The sequence below is a fragment of the Leptonychotes weddellii genome, chromosome 4 (assembly GCF_054177405.1).
Source record: "Leptonychotes weddellii isolate Sample4059 chromosome 4, ASM5417740v2, whole genome shotgun sequence".
Classification (NCBI taxonomy): domain Eukaryota; kingdom Metazoa; phylum Chordata; class Mammalia; order Carnivora; family Phocidae; genus Leptonychotes; species Leptonychotes weddellii.
In genome coordinates, this window is record NC_138372.1 from 123,687,937 (window position 1) to 123,701,077 (window position 13,141).

General features: G+C 37.5%; 1 protein-coding gene across 4 annotated transcripts in view; it reads right to left on the reverse strand.

Annotated features, from left to right (window-relative positions):
• The window catches only part of SNX16 (sorting nexin 16), a 41,987-nt gene extending 29,760 nt beyond the window's left edge, over nucleotides 1–12,227 (reverse strand). Inside the window, exons 1-4 of one of the 4 annotated variants that reach the window (XM_031025098.2) lie at nucleotides 12,057–12,227; nucleotides 10,465–10,714; nucleotides 9,858–10,332; nucleotides 867–953 (exon numbers count right to left, since the gene is read on the reverse strand). In XM_031025098.2, coding sequence (XP_030880958.1) covers nucleotides 867–953; nucleotides 9,858–10,232 — 462 coding nt within the window. In that variant the 5' untranslated portion in view covers nucleotides 10,233–10,332; nucleotides 10,465–10,714; nucleotides 12,057–12,227. Of the gene's footprint in view, nucleotides 1–866; nucleotides 954–9,857; nucleotides 10,333–10,464; nucleotides 10,722–12,056 lie in introns of all 4 variants that reach the window. The other 3 variants (XM_031025096.2, XM_031025111.2, XM_006727130.3) reach the window with 3 other exon arrangements.
• Nucleotides 12,228–13,141: the final 914 nt, after the last annotated feature.

Sequence of the window (13,141 nt, forward strand, 5' to 3'; positions counted from 1 at the left end):
ATGAACTAAGAACAACCTCTGGCTGACAACCAGCAAGGAAATGGGGATCCTGGTCTTACAACTACAAGAAACTGAACTCTGCCAACAACCTGAATGAACCCAAAAGCTGATACTTTCTCCGAGCCTCCAGAGAAGAGCCCAGTCTAGCCAACAGCTTGACTTTGACTTTATCTAACCCTAAGTGGCAAACCCAGCTGAGCCCACCTAAATCACTTGATAATAAACAGTTATGTTTTAGGTCACAAAGTTTGTGGTAATTTGTTAACAGCAATAGAAAACTAATACACATGTTAGAAATATTCATTCCCTTATAGTCATAGGATTTAGGGGAATCTTATATACATCTTTATCAAATTCACAAGCTTATATAATCATTTTATTTATTTATTTATTTTTAAAGATTTTATTTATTTATTTGACAGAGACAGAGATAGCGAGAGCAGGAACACAAGCAAGCAAGGCTAGTGGGAGAGGGAGAAGCAGGCTTCCCGCGGAGCAGGGAGCCCAATGCTGGGCTCGATCCCAGGACCCTGGGATCATGACCTGAGCCGAAGGCAGACGCTTAATGACTGAGCCACTCAGGCGCCCCTATATAATCATTTATATTTCTGTTAGCAGTTTTAAGATTTTCATACTTTTATACTAAAAATAATTTTTTGTTTCTAAAAAAAGGAAGTTATGTGTAAAGATGGGTCTTTAGGCTATTAAAATGAAATAAAATAGTTAATTTTCTTAGGAACTAGCAAAATATGACTTCACTCAGATAACTAACAAGGAGAACCCACAAATATTTAACAGTAGAACTGTCAGGAACAGATAATAATTTGAAACTGAAAAGTCCGTTTTAGATTTATTAAAGTACTTACTTTATCATTAAGTCTAGAGAAGTCAGTGTATCTTCTGAAAACTACCCAACTTTCTTCTGGGGTTTTCTTTACTAGTATTTTATATACCTATGCAGAGAGAGAGAGAGAGAGAGAGGTGAAAAAAATGTATATAAAGATATCTAAAATTTCAAACCAAACCAAGTATTTTAAAAACTTTTACTTGACAACCCAGGTCATAACAATTAGTATGTAAAAAATATCAGAAATCATTTGGGGCACCTGGGTGGCTCAGTCGTTTACCGTCTGCCTTCAGCTCAGGTCATGATCCCAGGGTCCTGGGATCGAGCCCCACATCGGGCTCCTTGCTCAGCAGGGAAGCCTGCTTCTCCCTCTCCCACTCCCCCTGCTTGTGTTCCCTCTCCTGCTCTCTCTCTGTCAAAAAATAAATAAAAATCTTAAAAAAAAAAAAATCATTTGGAACATCAAATGTACAAATAATCAATGTAGGCACCAAAAGCAAGATTTGCTCCTTTTTCTTTTCTTTTTTAAAAGATTTTATTTATTTGACAGAGAGAGACACAACAAGAGAGGGAACACAAGCAGGAGGAGTGGGAGAGGGAGAAGCAGGCTTCCTGCTGAGCAGGGAGCCCAATGCGGGGCTCGATCCCAGGACCCTGGGATCATGACCTGAGCTGAAGGCAGACGCTTAACGAATGAGCCACCCAAGCACGTGGCAAGATTTGCTTCTTAAGAAACATGACTATGACAAATTTGAGACAAAATGTTTGGCACACACTAATAAAAAAAAACTCATCAGTTCCAAAATACATTTTATGCTAAAATATTCAAAATTGATGAAAGGCTCAATCACACTTGAAAAATTGTGAAAAATAGCCACTCTTGTCCTTTACTTACCTAAATTGATTAATTTAATTTATAAATTCAGTAACTATCACACCAAGTTTTCAAATAAATTTAATGTTGTTTTAATCTTCAAGGCTGAAATGCAGCTAAGAAATATCCATATTAGATAAAAGTTTACACTTCTATAAATATGCACAATTATCTAGGCTTTAAATAAAAAAAACTTGGTTGAAGCAAGTCAGTATTTTAAAAAGCATATAATAAGAAAACTAGATTCTGTTTTTCATAAGTATAATTTTAGAATTTATTATGAGGAAGTATTATTTATGACAGAATCTCAGTGAAATATCTTCTGGTAGTTTCAGTACAGTATTTTGGGCTAAACTAAATACAAGACACATAGGAAGTACTTAATAACCATTTGCTGAACAAGTGAAACTCTTAAAAATGAGTAACATTTTTTTTGAAGTCAGCTGTGCAGTAATTTTCAATTGCAGCTCTGGAGCTGCCCTTTAGCCACAAGCGGCTACTGAAAACTTGAAATATGACAAGTCCTAACTGACATGTGCTGTGAGTGTAAATACACACCAGATTTAAAAGACTGAGAACGAAAAAAAAAAGATGTAAAAATACTTCATTAAAATGGCTTTGGATTAAATAAAATATATTATTAAATATAATTTCATCTGCTTCTTTTCACTTTTTTAAACATGGCTACTAGAAAATTTTAAATTACAAATATGACTCACATTTGTGGCTCACCTAGTCTTACTGGATGCTGTAGAGAAGACTCATTGTTTAGGGACTAGATCATCCTTATTTGATTTTTCTCCCTTACAGACCTCTCTTTCAGCCTTTTTTTTTTTTTTTTTTAAAGATTTTATTTATTTGACAGAGAGAGAGAGCACAAGCAGGGGGAGCAGCAGAGGGGGAGGGAGAAGCAGGCTCTCCACTGAGCAGGGATCCCGACATGGGGCTTGATCCCAGGACCCTGGGATCATGACCTGAGCCAAAGGCAGCCGCTTAACCAACTGAGCCACCCAGGCACCCCTCTTTCAGCTTTTAAGGGGGAGAATCAGCAAGGGTTAAGGATGACTCCTTTAGCTTTGAAGTAAATATAAATAATTCATCTTTATCTCATCTTTATCTTATATTTACTTTATTAAGTAAATATAAATAATTCATCTTTATCTCATCTTTATCTTCATCTCATATAAAGATGAGGAAGATTATTTGGTTATCCTTTAAAGTCTGCAGAAAGTCCTTATCTAAGATAATTGTAAAGGGGATACTAATGAAACATTCTTCTTAGGAGTTACTAATAGAAACAAAAGGGATAACCTGACTTCAAAACGTTTGAGTATGAATAACTGATGCATAATAAAAGTCAACTTCATATGATAATAAGGTTTACCTACACATAATCCATATTGACTTTATTTTCCTGTTTTAAAAAATGAATCCTCCTTTCAAGTTTTTCTCCACAGTGGCCCCTGAGCACTCCTATTTCTCTAGTAAAGACAAAGTACAGATTTTTGTGTTTTATCTTCTCTAGAAAGCTCTCCTATGTTTCTACTTGTGTAAGTAGTGCTTTCAATGAAAAGTTTATGGACACTACTGATCATTCCCTCTTCTATGTTCTAACAGCAGTTATGGTTTCTACTCTTTACTGGAAACTTAGTATACACTACTTTGTGCTTTTTATATAGCCCTTATTATAGGATTTTTAAGTAAATTATGCAGGAGCACACACCTAATTACAGAATACATATAGAAAAGAACAAAAATCATAAGTATACAACTTGATGAATTTTCATAAAACAAACACACTCATGTAACTAGTACCAAGTGCAAGAAACAAAACATTACCAATTGAAGAAGCCCACCTCATGGCTCCTTCCCAATCTGACTTATCACCCCTCCTAGTCACTTTTGTTCTTAAACACTTTTCAAAGGCTTGACACACTAATGACAAGAACTTACCAGTCATTCCTAATGCTTTCTTCAGTTAAGAGCTCAATTCAAAGAAATATACCTAGAAAAAAATTATCTTACAAACCTAAGACTCCCAAACGTGTATATTCAGCTCAGACTTCTCCCCTAAACTCAACTTATATTTACATACATATACATAATACATATGCTTATGGACACACATGCACATATACACACACACCTGACATCTCCATTTTGATGTCTACTAGACATCTCAAGCCTAGCATGTCCAAAAACAAATCCTGATCTTGCCCTCAAAACCTGCCACCTAATTAAACAGCAACCCTACCGTTCACCCAAAAACTTTGGGATCATCGTTGATTTATCTTTATCCCACATCTAAAGGTTTTACCTTCAAAAATATCCCCAGAATCTGATCACTTCTTAGGACTTCTTCCACAACCCTGTCCACACCACCATCACGTCTTCCGTGGATTACTGTAAGAACTTAATACTTCCTGTTTCCATTCGTTCCTCCACAAAATCTAGTCTTAACTCAGCAGCCAGATGAGCCTTTAAACATTAAGTCAGATCATGCAACACTTCCTTTAAAACCTTTTCAAAGATTGCCATCTTGTGCAGAGTAAAATCTAATGGCCTTACAATGGCCTACATGCTTCTACCTGATCTGTGTGTCACACTCCCTTGTCTTTACCTGTTATTTCAGTTCCTACATCTCTCCTCATGGCTTCTTCTGCTGTCAGCCACAAGGGCCTCTGCAGTTGTCTCACCTGTCAGGAAGGTTCTTTCCCCAGATATTCTCGTGGCTCATTGCCTCTTAGTGCTAACATCTTTTCTGTGAGGCCATGACTGATAATGTTATTTAAATTGCAACTCCAGTTGTGGGGAAACTATCTCCCTTCACTCTTTTATTTCTCTTTATACCACTTACCACCATATGACATACCAGCATTTTAAAATGCTTACTCATCTATCATTCATTCATTCGAGTTGCTGTACCACTATTACCTAAAAGAGTGCATGACACACAATAGGTACCCCCAACATGAATTAAATGAATACATGAATAGTAATGACTTCATACCTGTTATTTACTTCTTCCTTAAAGTGTTTTTAAAGACTTTATGTATCGCTGCCTTAAATTTGCCTATGAACTTGTATTTTCACACACATCATTTCAATGAAAGCTCATCCAGCATAAGGTACGTCAATATAAGAAAATGGGCCACTGGTTTATCATAATTTCCAAAAAAAGTCAGGTCCATGCAAATTTCCCATCACATCATCAGTCTTAACGATAATTTAACTCTAAAGATATCTCTCTTCATAAATTATCTCAACTGATGTACATAGATGCTAAAAATCATCAACAAAATATTAACAAATTGCATTCAACAACACATTATAAGGATCATTCACTATAATCAAGTGAGATTTATTCTGGGGATGCAAGAATGGTTCAACATTTGCAAATCAATGTGATATAGCACATCAACAGCATGAAGGATAAAAATCATATGATCACTTCAATAGATGCAGAAAAAGCATCGGACAAAATTCAGCATCTATTCACAATAAAAATTCTCAACAGGATAGGTTTAGAAAAAACATGCCTGAACCTAATAAAGGCCATATCTGAAAAACCCAGAGCTAACATCATACTCAATGGTGAAAAACAGAGCTTTTCCTCTAAGATCAGGAACAAGACAAGAATGTCCACTCTTGTCACTTTAATTCAACAAAGTACTAGAAGTGCTAGCCACAGCAATCAGACAAGAAAAAGAAACAATGGTAAGGAAGAAGTTAAATTGTCACTATTTGCAGATGACATGATACAGTATGCAGAAAACCTTAAAGATTCCACCAAAAAACTACTAGAAGTAATAAATCCTGTAAGGTTGCAGGATACAAAATTAATACACAGAAATTGCTTGGTTTTTATTTTTATTTTTGGTTATGTTTCTATATACTAATAACAAAGTAGCAGAAAGAGAAATTAAGAAAACAATTCTATTTACAATTGTGCCAAACAGAATAAAATACCTAGGAATAAACTTAAGAAGTGAAAGACTTGAATTTTGAAAACTATAAAACACTGGTGAAAGATAACACAAATAAATGGAAAGATATTCCATGCTCATGGATTGAAAGAATTAATGGTGTTAAAATGTCCACACTACCTAAAGCTATCTACAGATTCAGTGCAATCCCTATCAAAATACGAATAGCATTTTCCACAGAACTAGACCAAATAATCCTAAAATTTGTTTGGAATCACAAAAGACTCTGCATGGTCAAAGCACTCTTGAGAAAGAACAAAACTGGAGGTATCACAATTCCAGATTTCAAGATATACTACAAAGCTGTACTAATCAAAACAAACGGTACTGGCACAAAAATAGACATATAAACCAATAGAACAGAATAGAGAGCCCAGAAATAAACCCATGCTTATACAGTCAATTAATCTATGACAAAGGAGGCAAGAATATACAATGGGAAAAAGATAGTCTCTTCAATAAATGATGCTTGGAAAACTGGACAGCAACATGTCAAAGAATGAAACTGTATCACTTTCTAAGACCTTACACAAAAATAAACTCAAAACGGATTAAAGACCTAAATGTGAGACCTGAACCCATAAAAAAAGAGAACACATGCAGTAATTTTTCTGACATCAGCCTTAGCAACATTTTTCCAGATATGTCTCCTGAGGCAAGGGAAATAAAAGCTAAAACAAACTACTGGGACTACATAAAAATAAGAAGCTTTTGCAAAGCAAAGGAAACCATAAAAAAAAACCTAAAAAACAACCTACTGAATGGGAGAAGATATTTGCGAATGATGTATCTGATAAGGGGTTAATATCCAAAATATTTAAAGAGCTTATACAACTCCACACCAAGAAAATCCACAAATAATCCAATTAAAAATGGACAGAGGACCTGAACAGACATTTTTCCAAAGAAGACATACAGATGGCCAACAGACAAAAGAAAAGATGCTCAACATCACTAATCATCAGGGAGATGCAAATCAAAACCAGAATGAGATATCACCTTATATCTGTCAGAGTGGCTAAAATAAAAAAAGATAAGGAATAACAAGTGTTACCAAAGATGTGGAGAAAAAGCAACCCTATACACTGTTGGTGGGAATGTAAATTGATGCATCCACTGGGGAAAACAGTATGAAGTTTCCTCAAAAAATTAAAAATAGAAAAAAAATAGGAAAAAATAAAAAAAAATTAAAAATAGAATTACCATATGATCCAGTCATTCCACTTCTGGGTATTTACCCAAAGAAAATGAGAACACTAATTCAAAAAGGTATTTGCACCCCTACGTTTCCTACAGCATCATTACAATAGCCAAGATATGGAAGCAACCTAAGTGTCCACTGATAGATGAATGGATAAAGAAAATGTGGTGTGTGTACACACACACACACACACACACACACTGGAGTATCATGGAGCCACAAAATAGGATGAGCTCTTGCCATTTGCAACAACATGGATAAACCTAGAGGGTATAATGTAAGTGAAGTAAGTCAGAGTGAGAAAGACAAGTACCATATGATTTTACTCATATGTGGAATCTAAAAAACAAAACAAATAAACAAAATGCAGAATCAGATCTGTAAATACAGAGAACAAACTGGTGACTGTCAGAGGAAGGGGGTAGGGGAAAGTGCAAAATGGGTGAAGGGAGTGGGAGATACAGGACTTCAGTTATGGATGAATAAGTCATAGGGAAAAAAGGTACAGCAGAGCGAAAATAGTCAATGATACCGCAATAGCGTTATGTGGTAACAAAAGGTAGCTACACTTACGGTGAGCATAGCATAATGTATAGAGAAGGGGAATCACTATGTTGTATACCTGAAACAAATGTAACATTGTGTGTCAAATATACTCAGATAAAAAACTTTTTAAAAATTAAACATTTCCCTAACAATAACAAAAATTATTTCAACAATTGTTTTCTCAGAGGTCCTTCTATACTGTTTGTAGGCTTACAGCATGAAATGTTGAACTAAACATAAAAACTTTACATCAAGAAAATCCAAGAGGAAGAACAAACTATCTCAATTATAAGTGTATTTAGCAAGGTCTCTGGATACATAAACACACATTGATACACAAGACCAAAATATATAAACTAGCAATGAAAACAGAACAAAGTATCAAGAACATCAAACAACATACATACTTGGAAATAAATCTAACTACGGGGCACCTGGCTGGCTCAGTTAGTAGAGTATGTGACTCTTAATCTCAGGGTCATGAGTTCAAGCCCCACATTGGGTATAGAGATTACTTAAAAAAACCCAAAAAACCTAAGACCTCTGCTCTGAAAACTACAAAAGGACGTTAAAGACTTCAGTAAATGGATTAGGTTTAGATTCAGAGACTCAGTATTGTAAAAATGTCAGATCTCTTTAGTCTATAGAGTCAATACAATCCCAGAACAAAGAGTCAAGGATAGCCAAGACAATTCTGAAGAACAAAGCTAGACTACTTAAGCTGGCAGGTATCAAGGCCTCTCATAACGCATTAGTAATTAAAGACAATGTGGAACTGGCAAATGAGGGAAAAACGGAACACAGAAACAAACCCATATATTTAAATGGTTGCCTGATTTATGACATAGGCAACAGTGCAAATGTAGAGGGAGTGGTTTTTTCAATAAAAGCCTGATTACTTGATCCCATATGGAGGGAAAAAAAAGTATCTTGACCCTTGTTTCACACCATGGACAAAAATCAATTCCAGTGAGTTTACAGATCTAAATGTGAAAGGTCCAACAATAAAGCTTTTATTTATTTATTTTTATTTTATTTTATTTTTTTTAAGATTTTATTTATTTATTTGAGAGAGAGAATGAGATAGAGCATGAAAGGGTCAGAGGGAGAAGCAGACTCCCCGCCGAGCAGGGAGCCCGATGCGGGACTCGATCCCGGGACTCCAGGATCATGACCTGAGCCGAAGGCAGTCGCTCAACCGAATGAGCCACCCAGGCGCCCCAACAACAATAAAGCTTTTAGAAGAAAACATAGAGACAACATCTTTGTAAGCTGGGAGTAATTTTAAAAAGTGCTAACCATAAAAGAAAAAATTAATAAACTGGACTATATTAAAACTATAAATTTTTATCTAATGCATCATTAAGTGAAAAGGCAAGCCACAGAGATTATCATACATTGTGACTATTATCAAAGAGATAATGTTAGAGTCACAATGTATGCTCTAACAAAGAATTTGTCCAAAATGCATAGAAAATTATAAATCAAAGTGGAAAAAACTCTTCCCAAGAAAAATGAATAAAGGTCTTGAACAGACACTTCACAAAAGAGAATATCCAATGACTCAAAAAGTCTTCAATTTAATTAGTCATTAAAAATGCAAATGAAGACCACAATGTGATATGACTCTTCCCACCGGGATAGAAAATAATAGTGAAAAAGATGAAAAAATACCACATGTTGGGCAGGTGTGGAGTGACTGGAACGCTCATACACTGCTTAAAGGAGTATAAACTAGTACAACTACTCTGACACATTGTTCGTCAGTATCTTTTAAAGCTAGGCATATGATCTAGCAATTTTACTCCTAGGCAGATGTAAAACAGAAATGTGTTAATGTGTTGAGTGATAAGTACTAAAAAGTTCATAGCAGTAGCATTTGTAAGAGCCCAAACTAGAAGTTATCCATATGTTCTTCAACAGTACAATAGATAAATAAATTGTAGTATATTCACATAGAGGAATACTACCAGTAATAAAAATGAGCTACCTACAATTACATGCAAGATTAAGGATGGATCTTACAAACACAATGCTGAAGAGACCATACCCAAGAGTACATATTCTATAATTCCATTTGCATAAAGTAGAAAAATAGGCAAAATTAATGTAGGCTATCAGGAGAGTGGGTATTGACAGACAGCATGGTGGGGGCTGCTTTTTGGATGCTGGTAATGTTCTGTTTCTTGATCTGTGTGCTAGTTTCACAAATGTGTCTGGTTTGTGAAAATTCATTCAAGTAAAATGAAGTTTACTACAGCATGACAGAATTTACAGGTGTAAACACTACTTGAATTTTATGTTCAAGAAATTATAAGACAGGTAACAATTTAACTCATATATAGAACACTGGTTAGTCAATTTTTCACTTTCTACTGATGTACAGCAGAAGTCAATACTCACAGTAAATTTAGCTCTTTCTTCCATCACTTCATAACCCAGTATAGTAGGTGTCGAAGGTCTATCTTCCAAATATACTGTTTCAGGATTTTGTTCTTCACTTTCTCTTGGTCTAGCAGAATACTCAATGGAAGAATCTGCACCTGTAAATTTAGTCCTAATGAGGGGACTGCTACAGACAGATGAAGTACTATCCATTTGATTGGGTACACTTGTCTGTTTAAAATTACCCATATTTGAGTCCTCTAAGTGGCCTTTGGAAGAGTTTGAGCTTGTTGAGATACTCCCAAAAGAAGAACTTCTTTGGTTTCTGTTGGTTGCAAAACTGGAAGCAGAGTTCCCTATGGGCATAGGAACTGGGACATAAGGAGTTGCCATCTTCTTTTGGCCTTTGCAAAAAACCTGCACAATGCTGAGTCCAAATACTTAGAGAACAACTAATATGAAATCCATTATTTTCTTCTTAGGAATTCACTATCTAAAAACGAGAAAAACATATTGAAAGGTTAGTCTTTAATTTGGAGTATTATCCAAAAAAACCTCAGAATGTTCACATCCATTTCTTTTGATTTTGTGACACTCCATTACTTCATTTGGAATGAAAACACACCTCAAACCTCTTCATTTAATTCCAAGATATCATCTCTAAGGATTCCCATTTGCAAGGTAGAGAGCAGAATTACTCCACATTCTTTTTCTTGACCTTCATATTACATGTCATCCTTTTTAATCTTCACTTTCTTTCCTGATGTGATAGATTTCTGTAATGTTCATTTTAACCTGATATCATCTATATATTAGAGTTGGGAACAGGAAGAGTGGTAAAGACCTTTCTGAAGCTTTATTGTCTACTTATGGTCCTGACAGCTTCACATACAGTACAAGGAGGGAAGGAGGAGAGAAAAGAAAAGGAGAATTATTCACATTTCCTTTTAATTAGTGAAACTCTAAAGAATTACCCAGAGTAGTAACAGTGAACCACAAGCTTACATGCTACAAGGTAAATATCAATTGTTCTTAAGGTAATAGTTTATTAAACCCAGGATCAAATGTATTTGAAAAAAACGTGGTCAAATTAAATTAATCAAGTAAGACCCAAACTTACATCCAACAAGATGAAATGATTGAAAGTTAAAATGTTCTTCATAGTTTCCAGATCATCAGTAATGCTACTATGTCAGAAACTGAGGGAATTTAACAAATCCTTCTAACTCATATCCAGTAATCCCTGTTGTCAAAAGGACTGGTTTATCTTGTCTCAGAATCTCATAGTTATACAATGAAGAAAAGGTTTACCACTAAATTGTTAAATAATAAACTAAGAACTTGTAATAACTACAGACCTGTGAAATGGCACATAACAAGGGGTCTGCCTATCTTAACTACATCTAGGCAACTCTGCTGGTGAGAAAGGTAGGAAGAGAGCCGCCCGGACTTGGAAAGATGCTGAAGTAAGATTTTTTAATCCAGCACGTGGCTCTGGGCAACCTTCCTCATCATCAAAGATTCACTTGAACTGCTGATTCACTGCTCCTCGGTTCTGCTTGATGGCCTCCCCCCAAAAGAAGTAAATAAAAGTCTGAAATCTTATCCTTTTCAAGGCCTTTGGGATAATCCTGCCCTTGCCACCCAACTACCTGAGGCCCCAGGGCTGGGGAGAGAGGACGCATATCAATACGATCACTGACGTGCAAAGCAGTGAGCGCTACCCAAACTTTTAAGAAAATGTATTGGGATCATTAATAGCGTCTTCACTTTTGCCTTAGCATGGAGATGCTCCAAGGAATAACATCGTAGTCCTACACTGGAAAATCTCGGTCAGGTGAGGTGGCCCGAGCCTGAGCAACGCGGTAGGAGAGAGAAGTGGGTGGCGAGAGAAAAGTGGAGAAACCCAGGCGCAGCTCGACCCTAGGAGCGCCTGGTCGGTGTCAGGGCAGTCCACGGGTCTTCGGCTCAGTGGACGGGGAGACCCACTACTCCCGGGGCTCCCAGGAGCCCCAAGACGGAGCCACCTCCGCCGCCCGGCGCGAGGCCAGCGCCTCCCACACACTCCGCGGAGTCTGCGGTGGCCTGAGGATGGCCCGGAGGCTCCCGCGGGGTCCCTCCACCCTCCGGTGGAGTCCGCCCGCCGCCCGCCAGCCACGGGGGCGCAGGTGTCACTCGCATGAGCGCCCAGGGCAGCGCCCGCTGCCTTGTCCCTACCTCAGCCCACTCCGCGATTCCGTTTGAACGCACTTCCCTGTGACGGTTAAATCCGACCCTCCTTAACCGCAGCTTTTCGTCTCCACCCACAGCACCAAGAAGCCTCACGTGACTTTCCGCCCCCAAAGCAGCTGCTCCCAGCCTCAGCCGGGCTCTACCCTGGCCACCCGGCCCAGGATCCTAGCGAGGTGGAGGGTGGGGCCAAGCCCCGGCGCCTCTCCCGGAAGTGACGTCACGCAAGGGCGCTTTTCTCTCCCACATCAATAACCGCACCCCACCCCCAGAGGCGCGGAGTGGAGTTGTCCGGACGGGGCTCTTTGGCAGCCGGGTTGGACCTTGTTTTGTGGTAAGAATTCTACCTTCTCTGCCCTAGCTTTATTTTTATAAACTAACTTCGACAAATGGGGTTTAAGACTCCCAGTTTGTCGCACAGGTGATCAGAAGGTTACAGTTCCGAGGAAGAACTACAGCCAGGCTCCTGCGTTGCATCCTGGGACTTGTAGTCATCACTAGCTTGGGCTGGTTCTATTAGGTTATAGATGTTTTCTAGAATTAGCGCTTTAAGGGATGACAATAGATTCTAAGAGTGGGAAGATAGAACACTGCACTTAAGCTTATTCGCCCTATCATTGGCAGATAATTGAAATTGCTGAGTGGCATTGTTTGTTTTTTTTACAGCCCAGGGAGCAATTTTATCTCAAATGATACAATATTGGGCTTGTTAGACTTGACATCTGAAGACCTGTAAAGTTACCGGGAAAGCTGTTTTTTGATAGTCAAATACCAAAATTTAGACAGTTTACAGGGTTGTTTATCATTAGAATTGTGCATTTTGATTTAAAGATCATCCCATGATATCTAAGGCTTTGGAACATTCCCAAGACTGGGAAAAATTGATAGTTGTAATTTCAAAATGAGCATAGGAAGATAATCTGGTTTGTGGCATAATAATCGTTTTGGTTGATGATATTGCCCTTCTTGTGTGAGTGAGACATAAAAAGAGAATTTTGTGGAAACAGTAGACTAAAACATGAGGTAGTTTTCAGTTAAGAGTTGGCAATCTTGGTCTTGAAGTGGCAGTTATA